Below are 21,162 nucleotides of genomic sequence, written 5' to 3' on the forward strand. Positions count from 1 at the left end.
GAAACCGGTGAACCGGTCCCCTGTCCGGTCTGGGTTTGCACTTAACCCGGTGAGGGAGTGAACCGGTGTAACCCGATCAACCCGGGTTCAACCCGGTATAACCCGAATAACCCGGTGGGTTGACTGGGTTAACCGGGTTAATATTTTTTCAGACTTTTACCCCAAAACGACGTCGTTTTTTTTTTTTTTTTCATTTTTAATTTTCAGAGCTCTGAGTTCGGAAAAAATAACAAAAAAAAGTAAAATTGAAGTCAAAAAATAAAAAATTAGAGATAGAGCATGCTAAGTCCAAAAATATAGTATTTTATTATTGTTAGACTTTTGAGTGGTTGGATTTGGTTGAATGTTTTTATAATTAATGTCTTTTTATTTAAATTGTATTATTTTAATCATGACCGGTTTGCCACCGGTTCAACCCCGGTTCAACCCTGATTGAACCACTAACCCGTGACCCAGTGCCATGACCGATTAATGACCGGTCCGGTTTTACGTATCTTGATCATCACTGTCCACGCAGCTACTGTAACAGTCAGGGTTAAATTTATAAAAAAAATTCTGAACAGTATCAGTGTAGACAGTAATGATATTAAAAAGTTAACGGTTAGAGTTTATTTTGCTATAAATTTAAAATTTTAAGATTTATTTTACATATTTTAAAAGTTCAGGATTTAAAGTAATTTTAAAGTAATAGTTCAGAGTCTTATTTACTTATTAATTTTTTCAAAAATATTGAATAGTAATAGTATTAGATAATTTCAAGGAGAATGTGTTTTCATAGAGATGAATGGATATTTATTATGACTTTTTTTTGCAGCTAAATGCAGATCTAATTAATTTTGTTTCAAGGGAATAAGGAATACTAATAAATCATGTTTTTTTGGGATTAAATGTCATTTTTATTTATCAACTTTGCCCAAAAAGTCATTGGGCACTCCAAACCTAATTATAAATTAATTATATTTCTCAACGTTTAAAATCTAAACCTTTAACATCCAAACATCATTTGACCTAACAAATTTTGTTAATAGGCCCAGCGTTATAATTTTTTTATATTTTTTTCTTATCCCTCTCCCCCCTTCTCTCCTCTCCCTTGGTCCCCTTTCTCTTCCCTCCAACTCTACAGTGTACACCGCCTCAGCTTAAGCTTGAACACAGTATGGAAGTCACTAAGATTGACGGAGCTGAAGAGGGTACAGCTTCAAGCAAGGCAAGGGCTAAAAAATCAAAGCTTTAATTCCTTAAGTTTCCTGTGATTCTCAACAACGAAATAGAAGCATGTTAAGGGCAAATGATAAAATAATTTAAAAACTACAAATTAAATGTATTAATCTACATCGAACATGCATGGTTGATTATATTGGGTAAACGATATGGTACATAAATATATATCATAAAGAGAAGCACATAGAATTGGCTTATAAGCATATGTTGTAGTCACCTTGAAAACCTAAATGAATAGAGACATGATATAATGAAAACCGAAAGGTGGTGGCAATACTTGCATTAGGAGGCATCGTCATAATCTATCATTGTCCAGCTTTAAATGCGAGACTATTCACTTTGGGTATATAGAGACACAGGAGCTTCCTCGATCTGCATGGCACATATAGAACAGCAGTGCGTTGTATTCCTCGTCTTCCCTTCAAACTTCCTTTTGTGTATGTAGTTAGCTTTTCCCCTCTACCCTCTCTCTCAGCTTTCTTGTCAACTTGCAGAGCCCTAGAGATGGGTTAGAAGCAAGCTTCAATCTGTAAGCCAAGGGCACGGCTTCGACCTCTCCCTCCTCTCCTCTCTCGATCCTCACACTGTAAGACCCTAAAACTTATTTTAACTTGTTTGTCAATTATATAACATATTATGATCATGAAACCGTGGTTAAATGTTATTTACTAAATGTGGATATTTATCTATAATATATGAATGAGAGAGTTGGACAGATGAGTATGATTATGGCAGTAAAAATTGTCATTTCATTTGCATGATCATAGATAAATGAGAGTTTATTCAAGAGAGCAGGGCATTGTAAAAATTCACGTGATACTCACTAGCATTTCGAGACCTTAGCGTTTTGTTTCTTTATTATCACCTTAGATTGGACGAAATGACATTCTATGAGTATGGAATGGAGAAATCTATGGTTTGAGAGTAAGTAAGATGCTTTGGTCGAATTGCTCCTCACAATTGGAGAGTGAGACTAGTTCAATCATACATGTTAGTCCTATATGATTTAATAAACTATGAATTTAGTCGGGAGATATAAAAAGAACAATAAGAGTGAAGCGTGATCATACATAAATAACCATCATTACTATCTTCTATGTTTTGTAGTCATGATTATGCCATATGAATATACATGGAATAAATATGAAATTTATACATGTGAATACATTCTATAGATGCTTTTATGTAACACTGGGCAAATAGGTTACAGGCATTTTTATGGGTTGGGTTGAGCCAACCCTCTAGATAAAATGGACTAAAAAATCTAACCTAACCCTTTTTTTAGGAGCTAGCCTGCAAAACATTGCCAATTTTTTTAACAATTTAAAATTTATATGATATAAATATTATTTATTTATTTTATATTTTAAGGCAAATTAAAAATTAAAGAACTTGTAAAAAAAATATAGAATTCAACCGAGTAAATTTATTTTGTTAAATTTTTACTATTAATTATCTTCTCACCTAGGTGTGTTATTTTTCTCACTGAGAAAAAAAATTGAATATAAATACATATTATTTTTCTCAATAAATTCATATTTGTGACTTCGATTAATAGATCTTATAAAATTAATAAATAATATATATTTAAAATATTTCTATAAAAATTAATAAATCATCAATTTACAAATTATAACAAAAAATTCATCTGCAAGTTGTAATAAAGATTTACATTATTTTTTAAAAGTAAAAAAATATTTGAGAGTCATAAATTATATATTTGAAAAATATTATCATTATTGTGAATTTGTAAAAATATATAATGTGATTAAAAAATTTTAAAAATATTTTAAAAAAAATATGCTAGCCCGTTTTAGCTCCTAATTTTACGTATTAGGCTAGCCCAACCCATTTTAAAAAATGAGCCAATTTGTTCAACTCAACCTGTCAAATTTGGCATGTTAAATTGGCTAGCCTATAGGCTTAACACTTTTTCTCAACTCCACTTTTGTGTGTCATTCGTTCACGTGCTTAAATTTATAAGCTTGGTTATCAAGATTGTATGATCTCATTCTTGCGTTTTAATAATTTTCAAGTGGTACTCACATTTTGAACAAAAAGAAATAGGTGAAGTTAGAGACATGTGACTGAGTGTAATGTCATTAGTTATTATTACTGTGTGATTTGAATATTTTATTGCAAATGTTGTAGGTCACTTGTATGGATTTATTTATCTTTCGCTTGTAATTTATGAAGTTGACTTAGATAGTGACATGAACTTTTATATGTTTTTGTTTATAAATCAAGTTATGCATGTGAGTACATGTTATAGTTTGCATAATTTGTGAGAATTGTTATTTATCTCCAATTATATTAAACTTATAATTGATGGTAAGTATTGGGAGGCATAACTTGAATGCGAGTTAAGTGTTATGTATATATATCTATGTGTGATAAGAAGGTTTGGTCTAATTATGGATGCTGGTGGCTAAGAAAGAGTTAAAAGTTTAAGGACTTTTGGTTGATGTAGTGATTATGGTTGCATGATTATAGTCCCAAATGTTCACATTTCTTTTTCAATAATGGTTCATTGTGGAACTGAAGTTACTAGTTATATTGCTTATTTGCTCGCATGTGAAAATTTGGATTGCCTCATTTGATAGTCTGAGCTAAAAGGCAAGCACTCAAAAGTTAGAATTCGATGTTGTCATATCTATTATTAGCATGACCTATTGGATGCAGCAAAAGCATTTGTTAGCCACTTAGATGACACATTGGGTATTAGCCATGACAAACGATGAGTTTGGTCATGGCAGATGACCTTGTTATAGTTGCCATGAAGAATGGTCCTTTAGCTGTGGTGAATGACATTTGTACCATGAGTTACAACAGATGGTTCACTTTAAAAAAAAAAACGATCCTTTTGATTATCTTTTGCACCTAGTTTTAAAATGTTCAATCTTTTCATAATTCCAAAAACTTTTATTACTCTCATTAAAAGTTAATAAGAAAATATATAACATTATTAAAATATATATTACTAAAGCCAAAAAAATTATAAATATTTTAAATAGAATTAATAATTTAAATAGATTTAATTAAATTCTTAAATTTTTGTTTATTATGATGAGAATATGCTGCAAATAATGTATAAATAAAATCAAAATGAATTGCAAAGTGTGATAGAAGAAATGGAGAATTACAAATAAGTTTCATATAGCAGACTTATTTATAAACAAGTCTTATGAAATTCATAAATTACAACCAAATCTTTTGAAATTGGAGGGCAATTTGTCATTGTGATGCAAGGACAATAATATTCATATTACTTTATCTTTCACTTACAAATACAACTTCATAATTTACTCAGTGAAAATTCATAATTTACAAGTTAAATTTCACTTGTTACAATTGTGAAGTTACAGTTGTAATTTAACATTAAATTAAAAGGGAAAATATTATCTTTATACTCCAAATTCAAATTACATTTAATTCTTATACAATTTAGCTATATTTTCTGAATTTTATAGTATTTATTTGTCGATAAGTTTCACGCATGGGACTCAATTGTAATTTTTCCTAGAAGAAAATTGCTCAGCAAGAATCCGATCCTTTACGTTAATAATATTAAATAAAATAAAATTAATAGTGCCGTGGCTGTACCAACATGCCTTGGCTTACTCAAGTGATCAGATCCGATTAGTCTTTTACATATACGTGTGTGTAATATCAGGCCTTTTATTTTTAATATGATTTTTTTAATTATCTGTGTGTATTTTTTTTATCAGGGGCAACCTCGATTAATTATTTCATGGTTTTTAATCTGTTTGAAGCCAGAGAGGCTTGTATATTATTTCATGGAGGCTGTTCCTGTGGGCCTTAATAATCTGTATGCTTAAAAAACAAAAGCCCATAGACTACTTTTGTGGATCATATTTTTTTTAAGAACTATCCAAAAAATAATATTGGTGATGATATGCTGGTTTCCTCACCAAACCAGCTGCGTGAAGAAGGACGCCTGGCATATACACGTGTGTACACTTGGCATGACTTGATGGCAATTCAGGCCAGCCCGAACTCCAAAAAAAATTAAAATTTGACTTGACTATATGTATTTTTTTAAAATATAAAATAATTTAAATTTAATTTAAATAAGTTTGATTTGAATTGGACTCGAACCAAATAAATTTAACTATTGAATTTTTTAGTTTTATATGTATATAAAGTTAGCAATTTTAATCAAACCCAACAGGTCAATCCAAAGTCGGCCAAAAAAAGTTATGATCAAATTTAATTATATGAGTTTTTTAAAAGAGTGCAAGATATTTCAAGAACGATACGAATAACCTCAATTCGAATTAATCTCTCTAATAAGCTGGCCTGTCCAAATTAATAATTCTAACTTTAACTAGTGGGATACGGCTCAGTGAAGATCGAAGAAAGTAAATGGTCACCAATTTGTCTATATTTTTCTTGACTCAGACGGTTTTGACATCGGAAGACAATCCTGAAATTGGTCAAGTCACATGAAAAAGGAAGGACGTGCAGTAAGGTTGGGAACTTAAAAATGAAGCCGTAATAAAAAAAGTTGCCAGGGCATAACATCACAGCACAATTGTTGGCCAACAAATATATACTACTTCTATTTTAAATTATAGATATTTTTTAAGAATATACACCATTTTAAAATATAAGACATTTTTATAAAGCAATATTTTATTAATGATATATTTTTAATATTATTCTTTACATATATTATCTCCCTTTAATATTATTTTATAAATAATGTATTAAATGAAAGACAGTTTTAAACATTTTAATTTTGATTTTAAAAAATAAGATTATAAAATATATTTAATAAATCTTATTAATATATATAATTTTATTTAAAAATATCTTATAAATAAAAATATGTAATATACAATAACACAACACAATCCATGCGCATGCGTGACTTGCCAGTGTTAGCATGCGCGTCAGGAATTGGGGGCAATGCGCGGCCAATAATTGATTAAACACGGCCCACCGCTTGACTAGAACCCCGTGTGTGTGAGAGAGAGATAAAAAGTGATGGTGCAGAGTGAAGACGACAGTAATTTTTTTTTTTGTTTAAGATTCATTATAAAATTTATTAATAATTAATTTAAAACTGTACTATTAATGTTCTTAATTATTAATGAATCTTTTAATAATTGATTTTCTTATATGTAAGCTGTATGTAATTCTTCCTTATGTTTTTGGGCCACTAGGTACCATTTTAGGCAACTTCTCCAACTAGTATGAAAAGGTATTTTGGTATGAAAAAATTTAATACAAGACCATAAAAATCATTTAGGGAAAAATCAGTTCATGCCAAAGCATTAAAAAACTTTCATACTTTAAGAGTGGTTCTGCAAAAATTGTAGTAGCAAGATTAACATTTAACACTTGATAAGCAAATCAATTTGATATCTACTTGCTTATTTGAAAAAATATTGGCATAAGTAATAGTCCAATATCTCATGATCAAACCCTTTAATTCATTGATGATATTCAAAAGTGAATGATTCTCAATGAAGTTGCGTTGAACGAAGATGAAAGCTGTAATTAAATTGGAGTAGACATTGGTTTTATTAAGTTTGACATTTCAACAAAGATTAAAACCTTTTAACATGTCCACGAGTTGAGAAAGAGTGCTGAGACAACGACGGTGATTATAGTGACTAAAAATATGAAAATATCACAGTAGGTTGATGTTCCTATCTGGCTTGGAAGGCAGCTGGCTGGCGGGCCTCTGATACCCTAACCCCTACCGAGATGGCTATGCCAAATCATGGCTCATCCCAAAAATAATAGAGCCAGTAGGACAAGCAGGCTTGAATTATATAATGGAATTGGGAACATCATGAAAATGCCTCCACCTGTCTTTTTCGTTTGTACAAAAGGCACTAACAACTTTACTTTCTTCCCCTTTAATTTTGTTGCCTGGGTATGTGACAAAAGGCATGAGATATTGGAAAGATTGTCACCAGAGCTGGAAGCTAGTCTTAATGAAAAATTACACACTAGCCCCATATAAAAAAAAATTCAATAATCAATTCATATAATTTTATTAAATTTTATTTGTAATCTCTATAATTTTTTAGTATTTACAGTTCTTATAATGATTAAAAATATTAAAATTATAAATACATAAATAACAAATGTCGCTCAATTCTATTGAAACAACAACAACTAAAAATTAGAGATGAGCAGACAACTTATGGCTCGACAGACCTGCCCTTGCTCAAGTCCAAACAAGAGGGTTAAAATTAATTTAAAATATGAGCAGGCTGAAAATACAAGCTGGCTTGTGATTATTGTAAACAGGAAGGACAAGTTGCGAGTTACCTTTCAAGCTGCCCTTTATATCCCATTTACCCCAAGTAGCAATTAAAAAAAAAATAGTTCTCAATTCAATTCCATTTCAACGTTGCATTTTATGTGGTGTCATTGTCCAAAGAAAAGAAAAGACAAAAGAGAAACCCTTGGCCTTAACCCTCATCAATCACCCCTTACAATCTCACACTTACAGTTGCATATTAGGCAATTGGCACTTGCATCTCGCTTCTCAGACTCTCACTAGGCTGTAATCTCATAAGGAGCAACTAAGCAAATCTTATCCTCGTCTTCAGTTAAGCTCGTTCGCTTGCTTTCTTCTCCAATCTCTACTCTACTTGACTCTCATTTTGTCTCCTCTTTAGTTGTAGTGCAATCAGTCAATGTGTTTTAGTCGTCTTCGTCTTCTTGTTTGTCATCCCTCCTCCAATTTCAACCTTCAATTTGAGTTCAGTAGTAGCTTTGCTCATCTTGTCTCCCTTGTCTCTCTAACTCATGGTGTGAAAATTTCCTAGTCAAGGCCAAATCTAAACTTTTGAAGCTCACTGTAACTATGAATTTTAGAACTAATCTTTCACAATTTCATGGTTAATAAATTATTTTAGTAATGCTAGACACTTACCATGGTAGAAATGAATCTGCCGTGGTAATAAAGAGTGACGCTTCCTTTATAAAAATATTGCCGTGGTAAGTAAAGATTTATTATAGTAGAAAATAATTCAAACCACTTAACACAAGACATACCATGGTAAAAAATATGTTTTGCTTACATTAAAACACTTCAAAATTAGGCAACTATCGTTAAGTTCTCAACTCCTTTGTGAATGGAAGACACAACATTGTAATTGAACGCTTAATTTGTGGCTTTTTTATTTTTATTATTTGGGAATTTATCCTACTATTGTTCAAACTTGGATGCTTTAGTTCTAAAGATAAATTTGTTAGAAGCTTATCGATATACGGTTGTGTGTTCTCTAGCTCAGCATGCATGATAGACTGATTGATCATCTCCCCTCCTTCCCTTTTAAATTGCTCTTTTTTCGGGGAGGATACTAGTTCGTATAAAAAATTTGGATTTCTATTTGTTAAATTTTGTTTTTTAATTATATTTGGACTTTTGTATTGAAATATAAGGTAAAAGTGCATGCCAGATGACTCATTTATTGATTATTAAAAAAAACACTCATAAAAAAACAGGCCGATTTAATCCTGTTTTAGCCCGCCTAGGTTAGTCTAGCTCATTTTGGAACAGCTTAAACACAGGTATGCCCAAAACGAGAAGGACTATAGATAACCCGTTGAGCAAGCCTATATTGATTGTTGCATAGTTCTACTAAAAACATTGGGAAAAAGGAAATAAAAATAACACTTGGTGAAACTATAAAGATTAATAATTATATTTTTTTTATACAAAATTACAAACAAGCCTCGTATTAAAATTTTATTTATAAATAAATCTAAAATATACTCAAATTTTATAAGATTTGATTGTAATTATTTTATCATATAAAATAATATAAATGTCTTCAAATCTATACTCATCTAACCAGTGTCAACCAGTCACTGACAACCGCTAACTTGTCACTGGCCCACATTGACTAGACAATAATAAATATTTTAAAAAAATTTGTATGAAAATATTAATACATTAATGTTTATAAGTTAAATATTACACGCCAATAAGTAAATATTGAAGACTTATAAGCAAAACTCCTTACATTTACGAGGTAATCTGTTGTAATGTTAATATTTGAATATTCATAAATTAAAGTTTGTGAATTTACTAGTAAGACTTGTGAGTTAAGATATATAACTTGTAAATTTGTGAAGTTAATTTGTAAATATTAATGCACTAATATTGTAAGAAATTGACTTTATAAAGATTGAATTGTAAATTTTGAATATTTACTCAAAAAATTGTGATGTTTGATGTGAATAATTCAATCAAAATAATTTTTTTAAAAATTATTTTTTTGGTTGATTAAGTGATAACTAGTCAACATCTATCAGTCACTAGCCAATAACAGCTAGTAAACATCTGCACTGTATATCTTTTGTGGTAAACTAATTAAAACTAAATTTCATGGGAATTCTTTCAAATTCATTAGATTTATTTATAAAAATTCTTATAAAGGACCTATTGATAATTTTTATAATTATTATCACCAAATTGAAAAGGAATTTAGAAAAAACAGAGGCGATGGCTTTTGGGATCCAACCGATCATCTTTATCATGCAAAAAAAAAAAAAAAGTACATATACACAAAAAGAAAGATGATGACTTGACGACTCAAGTGGTGATGCGATGCCGATCTTTTAAATCTCCACTGCAATTGACACTACTGGCATGTATACCGTCCAATAATAACCGCGTCTCAATCGGTTCACGAACTGCCCCGAATTAGTAAATATCATTTGCCTAATCATCACGTTCATTATATATGATCAAGACTGTGCTTAGCTTTTAAAAATGCGTGATTTTTTTGCCAAAAAAACATGAAATTAAATCAATCTATAACTTGATGAAAATTGAGTTCAATTACTCAAGGATGGTAAAAAAATTGTGAATATTAATCTAACCCACTGCATTTTGTAGATGTTCCAAATATGTAAAAAAGTCATCTGTACGTAAATCACAATCCCGATCTATTTCCAAATAATAAATTAATTTTTGTTGACCAGCATATACAATAAATTAATTTATTATCAATCAATTGTATTTTAATAAAAAATTATTGATTGATTCATGAAGATTTTGATTCTCAAGTTGTATGACTCAATCTGTTTTACATTTGTTATCAATAAAAAATTTCAGTGGCCTAAATAGTCTGTTAGAGATAAAGAAAGAAATCTCAAATTAAAAGATAGAAGATAAATTAAAAATATTTAAAATTTAAAACATATCTAATCAAATGATTTAAATAATTATTTTGTAAAATAAGTTATTTTTAAATATACTTAATATAGATTTAAAGTCTCTGTAACATTTACCCTTACAATTGTAGCCAAAAAAATATTTGCTCTTAGAACAGGACTCTTGTCTTACTCACTGGTCACTACATGTCTGTTCAGACGAATTCAATAAGACGCACTACATGGAGCAATACCGTAACTCGGCAAATTATCGTTTCACTGATTCATTCCCGGCTCACTCTTCCTCTCCAGATCGAGGTTCCAACGAAGAGAAAGCGACTATTCCGATTTCCATGGATGCCGACGAAGCTTCGAAGTAAGTGCTCAACCCTCCTTCACGAGTCTCAGTCTCAGTCAAACTAGCAAAATCATTGCCGAAAGCCGAAAGCACATATTCAGTGGCTTTTGTTTAAGATTATTTTTCTTGTGGCAGATTTGAGACCACCGAGATGCTGGCAACGTTCCTGGCTTCGACGCCATTGTTATCGGAGTCATGGAAGCTGTGCAGCCGGGCAAACGCCGCCGCACCATGGAGTTTCGTGACGGAGCGAATAGGCGGCGTCGTTTATGTTGCTTTCTCCAGTGTCCAAATGGCCGGCGGGACGGATCCGAGTTGGGGAAGCCTTGTAGCTTTAGATAGCATCGGCGACGTGGCGTTCTTTTCATCGCGTCGAAATACCGAAGGCGAAGATCAGCCGGTGATGGTGCACGCAGGGATGCTTAATCTCTTCTGGTCCTTGTTCCACTCATTCCAAAACCAGGTTTGATCCTTCAGAAACTACTTCGATTTTGCTCTATACATTTTGGACTCTGCATGCAATCTTCGTATTTGTGGAATTCATGCGAAGCCGTAATTTCGTCTGCTGTGAGCATGAACCCAACAATCGCCCTGTTTCTTCATTTGACTTTCTCTCTTTTTCCTTGCAACTTTCCAAGCCTTTAACCTTAATTTGGTACCCTCTGCAAAATTTAAAATAGAAAGAAGAAAAGTTAGTCAGTGCCACTCATTAATTAGTACATAATAGTGATATACTTCTATCTCCTTTAGATCTCTGCCTGTATGAAGTACTTGCTGTTCACGAGGGCGAGCCTGGGGTAAGAATTAAGAAAGAACAAGTCAATATAATTAGAAATATAATATATGTTTATAAAAAGAAAAAGAAAAATAATATATGTTCAACGTGTTATCGTTTTATTTTCTGCAATTTTTTTCTGTGTTTTTGTGTACCGGAACGGTTAATATTTTGAGATAGATTGAAAAAATGAACCTGAATATATTTGTTGAGGGTCTTGTATATATAAATGAAAGGTTTTAAAGATAGCTTTGAGGTTAACCAGGAAGGAGATGCAGAGTAAAGAATCATGAACTTTGCATAGTTTTTATGTTCATCTTTCAAAGACGCGCGCGCGTCTTTAATTTACACCCTGGGAGTTTCGGATTTGGTTTTGGTGCTCATCGTGCTCAGCTCCAATATTGCGTGGTGCCATACTTCATAGTTAGTAATTTTTTTTTCTTTTTTAAAACCATAAAGTTATTATTTTAATAATAAATAAATATTATAACATTATTATTTTCATATGAAATAAATAACCTGAATAATTCATATAAATTTTGACCTAAATAGTTTAGAATTATAATGAAAAATTAGAATTGTAATTAAAAATATTTTAATAAATATTTTTTTATTGCATTTGCAAAGGTGTTCATCTATTAGAGATAATCTTGCTCAAAACATGATCAGGTATTAAATACAGGCATTTCTTTCATCATAAAATTAAACAAATTTGTCACATTTTGAGGAATTAACTCATTTAGCTAAATTCAACCTCTATTCTTAATTGTTTACATCATTTTTTCCCTCATTTTTTCATTATATAATTCTAAGCTATTAAGGTTAAAGTTCATATCTAAAATGTTCAGGTCAAATTTTAACAAGTTAAATTTATTTATTTTTTAAATCTTAAAATAATAATTTTTATAATATTTATTTGTTATTATAACAATAACTTTGTGGTTTAAAGAAAAGAAAAAAGCTAATTCTGAAGTGACAGTGTTTTGATACTAAGCATCACCTTATAGGCACCGAAACCGAGTCTGTGTTAAGTTTCCAGCTACCCACACCTCCCTGCAAATAAGTGTGTAATATTCCCATCGAAAATATACATACATACATAATGAAGAAGTTGTCATATTTCCCCCGGGGGGGAGGTTTTGTTTTACAGGCGCTTAAGCCTCCAAGAAAATAATTATACTTAACAAAACGAAACGTTAATCGATGTCTGCGAGAAAAAAATTTAGCAACCCCTATCATTATAATCTTTGTGGTCACATCGAAGTGGTATTTGTTAAGAAACAAGGAATTATACTAACACGTGTAAAATGGCATGCAACCAAAAAATCCTAATTGTTAGGAAATGTTTGTTGAATAGAAAAATGGTTTTTGTGAAAAATGAGCGTAAAATGCATCCACTTTATTTTTTTTAAATGCGTGCATTTTTTTTTCATACATTAAGCATTCACTCAACATAACAATCCCTAAACTTTGTTTGGATGAAGAGAAAATTTGAAAAAAAAAAAAAGAAAAGAAAACATGGCAAGAAAATAAAAAGAAAAACAACTTTTTTTTTGTTTGGATGACAAATAAAAGAAGCAAGAAAAAGTGAAAGGAAAAATAAGGTGTAAAATTTATCATATTTTTTCCCCAAATTTTCTCTCTACAAATGGAGAGATTTTTTTGGGAGGAATGTTTCTTTCATATCTACCTTCGTCTCTCCTACTTCTTTGTATTTGCATATTATTCAATATAGGAGCATTTGTTTCATCATCTTCCACCTTCCATTCTTCACCTCAACCCTTAGGCCACGTGTTGCTCTGTCTTAGTATTGTGCAAGTCTGCATCATCTCTACAAACTGCATATTTTTATAAATGCGTGCCATTCATATTTTTATTATATAATATATATAATTTATTTTTTTATGTTATTTTAAGATATGCTCACTGCCGAACTCATGAATGAAAGCAAAATGGCCTCACCAACAAGCCAAGAGCTGAATTGAAATTTATTTTTTATATTATTATATTTAATTTTAAAAAATAGCATACTTTTACTAAATTATTTGGTTTTAAAATATAATAACAGTAATTTTTATAAAATAATTTGATTTTAAATTATTTTGACAATGTTAATTTTCATATAACTTTTACTTTCAATATATTTTTATAAAGATTATTAAATTAAATATATATTTTTTGATATAAAGGTATTATAGTTATCATGATATTTATTCATTCTTTTATCCACTTAAATATAAGGAGTGTTCATATTTTTTTTTTAAATTTTCTCATCTATCCATTTTGTGTTCTCCAATTCCCCCCCCCCCTCAATTTCTCTTATCATCCGAACAAGGAATAAACTTTAAAGTGATTATTTGCTTCCCTATCAAGGGTGTCCCAAAAAAAAAAAAAGAAAGAAGAAAGGAAGAATGACATGAAAATTCTAGAAAAGAATTAATAATAATTAAAATCTTGTAAAATTTTGAATAAGTTATAAATATTGATAAAAAATAAACAGAAATTCTTGATATAAACTGACAATTACATCAAAATTTTAAATATTTTATTTATTATAAAAATTTCTGAATGTATAATTATTTTAATTGATATTTATGATTTTTTTCAAAAAACTTAATTATGATTAAAAAAAACTAATCGAAGATGGGGTTGAATCCCGAAAGTTACTTCGCGTGTTTGTTCGGACAATGAATATGGTGGTGGTGGTGGGTCATGTTTGTGGTGTGAGTGGGTACGAAAAGCAAATAAAATTTTGGGCGTGGACCCTCGAGCGCAGTCACGATCAATCGCCATTCCATTGACGATGACCAACGACTTGATGTGCATCAGTGTTCCCTGCCCCCACCCCCTGGGAAAAATAATAATAGCGTCTACACTTTTTGAAAATTATCACATATGCAGCCCCTAACAGAACCCGCGTTTTAAGGCCCTCACGAAGGGACGAGGAAGTGAGATTGATTAACATTGACCAATCCCAAATTTTTATGTTTGGTATGAGGGGATAAAAATTTTAATCTCAAATTTAAATCTATTTAGGTGGGATTACCCAATATTACCCACCCTTGATACTGAAAAATTAATCTTGAGATTGATTATTTTTTGACAAAAGTACCCTCCATCTCTCCCATCTCTATCGTCTTTCCCTCTGCCCTGCACCCCTCGCCCCTCACATCTCCACCACTACCATCCATCGAGCTCCTTCATTGTGCTTTCCATAGCCACACACAAGCACAACGATGACGCTAGAACTAGGAAGATGAAGCACGGCAACATTGGAACTAGCAAATTTAGAGATACGGAGTCGCGGGCCTGAATCATTCACCCAAATTTGGCTTGCTCGTTGGCCACCGCCAACGACGTAGAGACTTGAGTGAAGGACAGTTGTAGTGGCACCGAGCGCAAGCATGGGTGTGTGAGAGAGAGACTGTGGGCGTGAGGAATGAAGCTAAAAAGGAGGAAGATGAGTAAGATGGAGCAAACGTAAGTTGAAGTCAAGGAGGAGGAAGATGAGGGTAGTTGGGTCATTTAACGAATTTTTGTTGTCTATCATTTAACATGAATTTAAATCTTTATTTTCAAATCCAATTTCATTTCTAATCTCATTTCAATCCTACAAAATTCAATACTTTATACCAAACAGGACCTTAAGATGGTCCTTGAAGCAACCAGAAAAAGGCAGATAATAGAGATATTGAGGCTATTTAAAATTATTTTTATTTTATTATTTTAAAAATTAATATTTTATAAAATGTTTTAAAAATAAAAAATAATAAAAATAAGTATTTTATTTTTTAAAATAATAATCTCATAGTATCTAAAAGCTGTTTTTATTTTTTTATCTTTTAGAATAATATTTAATTTTTTTAAATATTTTTTAAAAACACATTATTGAACATATTTTTTTTATTTTTTTGTTGTAAAAAATTATTCTCAGGTTTTAAACAGGCTCCATTGCACTACGGTTACAAAATATTATGCCTGCATCAAACCCGTGATTCTCGGAGCAACTGTCAGCGTCAATACTATTAACAAATCAAAACCTCCCGTCTTGCCTTTAGCAAGAATGACATCCAAAGTCCCCTAAAAAAATTATTTCCAAACAAAAATTAATACTAAACAAATTAGTGTTAAAATAAAAATATAAATTATATTTTGTAATTAAATTTATTGTTAGTTTTTATTTGTAAATAATTTTTTTGAGTTCTCTTTAGTTATAATTCTCCGTTCTTATTATTGTCTTTGTCGTCATGTAGGATGAGAAATTTATAACACGCCAATCAACATCTATTCATGGTGACCCCCCACACTCGTCACTGCTGACATTTTTTCTTTTTTGGTTACTGGATGACAATTAGAAATCACTATTGCATGATGTTAAGAGAACCTTCTCCCTTCTTTCGTTGGATGGTACAGGTAGAATGATTGAAATATATTTATCAGAGGGAGGGAGGGAGGGAGGGGGGTGGGGTGTTGCATTTGCGGTCTTGATGTCATAGCCAAGCAAGCGATGTGATGATCCGACTGGTTTAGCGGGATTTGAAAATGATAATTTAAAACGGTTAAATTTGTGCACGTGAGAAATGTCATCTCCGAAACGAGTCTTAGTGATCGGGTAAGTTAAACTTAAATCTATTTCTTATTACAATTACTTACAACTTATTCTCTCAATAGTCAGTAGTCAATACAGTGAGTTGATTAATTAGGTCAAATAAGGGAGAGCAGCGTCCCTGTCCGTTACACAAGGTTATAAGCTGCATTAGTCCTTGTTCAACATTTCGGGAGCAAGACTCCAAGACTTGAGTTATCAAGATGTTCCCCAACGAGACCCCACCGAGGCACTGACATATCTCTAATCCATAACACCTTTGCTTTGGACCTATATTGCAAAGCCTTTTAGAAAGTTAGGTTTACTTCACAGGAAAAAAATGTATAAAAAACGACAGACAAATAATTAAGGCTAACTAATGAAGGGGAAAAAAACACACACACACGCACAACTTACTTCCTCTCTATTATTATTCTTGATATTGAACTTTTATTCTAATCATTTCTAATCACCAACCTTCATTAATCGTTGAAATGTTACCATTCAGGTGTTTGCAATAACAAAAAGCACACATGCCAAGTCCATCGTCATCACTGGCCATTCCCTCGGAGGAGCCATAGCGTCTCTTTGCACACTCTGGTTTTTATCTTACCTCCGATCCATATCGTCTGAAATATCAGTCTTGTGCACCACATTTGGCTCGCCGTTACTGGGAAACAAGTCCTTGTCCCGAGCCATTCTCAAAGAAAGATGGTGTGGCAACTTCTGTCACCTAGTCTCAAAGCATGACATAATGCCAAGGCTCTTGTTTGCTCCTTTGCAACCTCCTCTCACTGCTCACCTGAACTTCCTGCTCCAGTTCTGGCACCTGTCCATGACTTCACTTGAACTTCGAAGCCTTGAGGCTAAAATCTCTGAACAAGAGATTGCTGAATTGTTTTCCTCTGTAATGGCTTGCTTGAGTGCAGCAGCAACACTAGATGGAGAGGGATCTTCGCAAATTTCATTTTATCCATTTGGCAGCCATGTCTTTGTTTCAGAAATCGGTGCACTGTGTGTAGATAGTGCAACAACAGTAATACAGATGATGCATTTGATGTTCGCACCTAGTTCTCTAGCTTGCAGTATTGATGATCATCTAAGTATGGTGATTACGTAAATAATCTGTCCCTGCAAGCCTTTAAGAGGAACTGCGTGCAGGAAAACATTTCTGACTCGAGCTATGAAGCTGGGCTTGAATTGGCTATGAAATCCTCAGGAATAGACAGCCAGGTAATTTAACAGTGCTGGATAGGTGAGCCATGGGTAAATTTTAATGTGGGTGTTTTTTGGGACAAACAAATGTGGCTGTTTGGTTAAAACTTTTTCTATAAAACATCACAAGCAAATTTCTTTCCGTAACAATCTGATCATTCAATTTTTTTTTATCAACTCTGATCATTCAATTTTAAGCTATAAGAAATAAATACTTATTATGATTTTATTAGAAAATCTAATAGTAAATCCTAAAAAAGTGTTCTAAAACTTTTCTCATTATTGGAGACTTGAACCGCCACACGGGAAATTTTTCCCCCAGTTCAAACATCAAAGGAAAAACCATAAATATACCAGCCTCTTTTCCCATTACACACGAAATGTGAGGAAGGTGAATTACCTAACAAATTAAACTCCATGTATTAAACAGGGATCAGCTGCCACACCCGTCAAGGATTGCCTACGGATGGCAAGGAGACTAGGTCGTTCACCATCTCTGAAACATGCTAGCCTAGCAGTTACCTTATCCAAGTTTGTACCTTACAGAGCTGAAATAGAATGGTATAAAGCACTGTGTGATAAGGCAGATGACCAGCTTGGGTACTATGACTCGTTCAAGGGGAGGGGGTCTTCAAGAAGGGGCATGAAAATTAACATGAACCGTCTCAAACTTGCCAGGTTCTGGAACAACGTAATTGAGATGTTGGAAAGTAATCAACTACCTTATGACTTCGATAGGAGTAGAAAATGGACCAATTCTTCTCAATTCTATAAACTCTTGGTTGAGCCACTGGATATTGCAGAGTATTACAGGAAAGGGATGCACAGAACCAAGGGGCATTACATACAGCATGGTAGAGAGAGAAGGTATGAAATTTTTGATAGATGGTGGAAGGAAAAAACACCTACTGCTGCGGAAGGAAATCATATGAGGAGCACTTTTGCAAGTTTGACCCAAGATTCATGCTTCTGGGCAAGGGTAGAAGAAGCAAGGGACTGGTTAGATAGCGTCAGAAGCGAAACTGACACATGCAAGCAGGCTTATTTATGGGGTAACATCGAGAAGTTTGAAAATTATGCTGGCCAACTCATTGAAAATAAGGAGGTATCCAAAGACGTTTTGGCTAAAAACTCGAGTTACAGTGTATGGACGGAGGAGTTAAGAGAACTGAGAGAGATGTAAACAAAGGTGCCAAACCTTCCTCCTCAGTTTACCCATTTTGTGAACGGGGCAGTAGTTCCTTAATTAGCATGCAATTAGGATCATGTAAGCTTTACTCTTTGCTTGTAAGCTTAAGTCCAAGTCTCTCAGAACAGCTTCTGCTGCAAAATAACTTGTATGCTGCTTTATGACTTTATGCCATCAGGATGTCCTTAAGTGCGTATAAGAAGCAGGGAAAAAGTGAGTGACAAATTATTCTTGGTCGTTTTACCCAAATAAATGAACACTTTCTTCAGTAACATGCAATTTCAATAATGACATGAGTTTATTTTGGAAGGTCTTATCAGAATGCCAAGGGAAACTAGATCAAAGGACTTACTAAAAATCTTGATTATTAACTAAGCATTACAACCAAGCTTATAGGGATTTTGGAAGGTCTAAACATATGCTAGAATGTCAAGATTACTAAAATGAATGTTTGTTTTCGATTTTATAGATACTCTCTCCCTCATCAAAAGTAACTTCGCTCAAAGCCACCCTCTTGCAACAATTTTAAGAAGTATTTGAAATCTCACCATGAGGGACTGAAAAATTACTTTGGATCATATTTACAGACAAGCCAATTGTTGCGCCGACCTCCTAGCCTACAAGACTTCAAGGGATCATTTCGATATTACCTTATATGACAGACTGCCTGCTGACTTTAGAAGCCTTATGGCCTCTAACATAACCTGATTTTAGTCTCTTTGCATGGTTTTACCATGGCCATATATTCCAAAAAAATAATAATGACGCAAGTAGATCAAGTTGCATTGTTTATAACTTTTGAACAATGCAACTTGCAATAAATATACATAATAGATAAAAATATTTAATACCGATATATAGATATACATGTCAGTGAAAGAAAAACAGTGGGTATGTGATGTGTAAGTGTGTGATATAAGAGAGATAGCTTTTGGCCAAAAAGAAAAAAAAAAAAAAGAAAAGGATATAAGAGAGAGAGATCAGGAGTTTTGAGGACTAAGAAAAGAATGTACATATATGCACAAAAATTATGCAGGAATGAATATAAAGGAAGTTTGGGTCATCCTTGATATGAAATGATAGTTTAAACATCGAGCCATATAACAAATACCTTGAAATTAGTTAAAGATGTACATTAAATTTTCAGGCTGCCTGATTGTAAATACTTGTCAAATAAAATTTGAGCCTGTGTTGGTGCTTGGCAGCTATAGAATGAAAAAAAAAAATCAGGAGAACTGAGTTGGGAGCAAGTCATGCCAAAGTTGCCGCATCAAAAGAATGAAGCACTTGCTCTAACATCACTCTTTTATAAGAGTCAAGGGGACTCTCTGGTTTATCAGAGTGAACAATATTAAGAAGATAGAGCTTCTTTGAGGCCACAAATGCTGCAGAAAAAATCCTCTTCATTCCTCCCCGGGTGCTGTCAACTATATATTCAAATTCATAAATTGGTAAACCTCCTTCCCCTGACCTGCCTGCAAATTTAATCACCTTTGCTTCCTTTGTACTTTCCTGAACCAGAAAACAACAGAATGGCTACTTGGAACTTCAAATAGGCATTTTCAGCGCCTTCGGTGAAGTTTCAGAGATCAATTTTTTGCTTTTCTGCTCTTTGTTGTCATTAACCTAAGAATTTATGTTAAATTGAGATTTTCACTTGTCATGACTTTTTTATCATAAAAAAGCTGCAATCAATGGTTAAACTCAGTATAGAATTTTTGATCTGCCGTCTGATTGAATCTGGCATAGCTAATTTATGGAGCCATCAAGACCTTAACTTCTTATTCGTCTTCTTCTTTCTAAAAATACTGTTTAGAAAAGGGATAATAAAAGAAGTTTTCCCGTCACAACCAAGTTCAGCAGCCGCTAGTATTACACGGCATGAATTGACAAAAAGTTACAGAAGCATTGGAATAAACAGTTACCTTACGTTTTTCTGATTGTATAAGCTTATCAGCCACAAATTTAGGACTTCCAAACTTGTCAAGACTTTCAAGGCGAACCGGGTTTACCACAACCCCAATATTGTTACTTCCCATATTTGCCTCTTGAAACAGCACAGTTGCCCCTGCTTTATCAACCTGTTAATTATCAACCCTATTAACAAATATGATTCTTTTAGAACAAAGATATACTTAACCATACAGATAATGAAAGGTCTATTGTAAAGTATTCAGATATAAGCAAGTACCTTTATCCAAGAAGAGGGTTTAAGGAGGGTGAAACCCTCCTTCGAATCAGTGTACCTCTCCAGCTTCATTTCTTCAGCCAATAATGCACTAGACACATTAGGCAAACCCCATATCGACGTTGCCACAACGGTAAGGTTGAGCTTCCTCTTGGTTAATGAGGGCTCACCACTACTGCATCTGGGATTGCAATTTTGAGCGGCCAGAGATGATTTGGGTCTGAACCATAAATTTGAGACGAATTTTTTTGGAGAGGCATAAATCCATCCACCACGTCGCAGGGAAAGACTGTTCTGTAGAACGGTGAAACTACTTGTTAAAGCCATTGCAAGATACCGTGAAGCCACCGATGCCCTATCTTCAGCTTCATAGGATGAACCCCTGAACAGCCAGAAGGCCTCTGGTTGAGTTATCCAGAGGACATGCGAACGTGTCTGGTAAAACAGGGAGGTTGCAAGTTTTAGATTTTAATAATAAAAA

General features: G+C 32.8%; 2 protein-coding genes across 2 annotated transcripts; one reads left to right on the plus strand and one right to left on the minus strand.

The window, feature by feature from the left end:
* Positions 1-10,524: 10,524 nt before the first annotated feature.
* Positions 10,525-18,765, plus strand: LOC129320135 (lipase-like PAD4). The gene is given in 5 exon segments (XM_054965351.1): positions 10,525-10,747; positions 10,865-11,192; positions 16,598-17,186; positions 17,189-17,322; positions 17,735-18,765. Coding segments are annotated over 5 exon segments (1,938 nt in total). The 5' UTR covers positions 10,525-10,613; the 3' UTR covers positions 18,488-18,765.
* Positions 18,766-19,532: 767 nt separating this feature from the next.
* Positions 19,533-21,125, minus strand: LOC129320136 (psbP domain-containing protein 2, chloroplastic). Its single transcript, XM_054965353.1, has 3 exons — positions 20,685-21,125; positions 20,419-20,574; positions 19,533-20,005 (listed from the first exon to the last, which is right to left on the minus strand). Exons 1-3 carry the CDS (start codon positions 21,006-21,008, stop codon positions 19,745-19,747), a joined length of 741 nt encoding a protein of 246 aa, XP_054821328.1. The 5' UTR covers positions 21,009-21,125; the 3' UTR covers positions 19,533-19,744.
* Between the last annotated feature and the right edge of the window lie 37 nt (positions 21,126-21,162).

This window comes from Prosopis cineraria, unplaced genomic scaffold, assembly GCF_029017545.1.
Source record: "Prosopis cineraria cultivar Desert tree isolate PC_DT_omini unplaced genomic scaffold, ASM2901754v1 PC9, whole genome shotgun sequence".
Lineage (NCBI taxonomy): Eukaryota > Viridiplantae > Streptophyta > Magnoliopsida > Fabales > Fabaceae > Prosopis > Prosopis cineraria.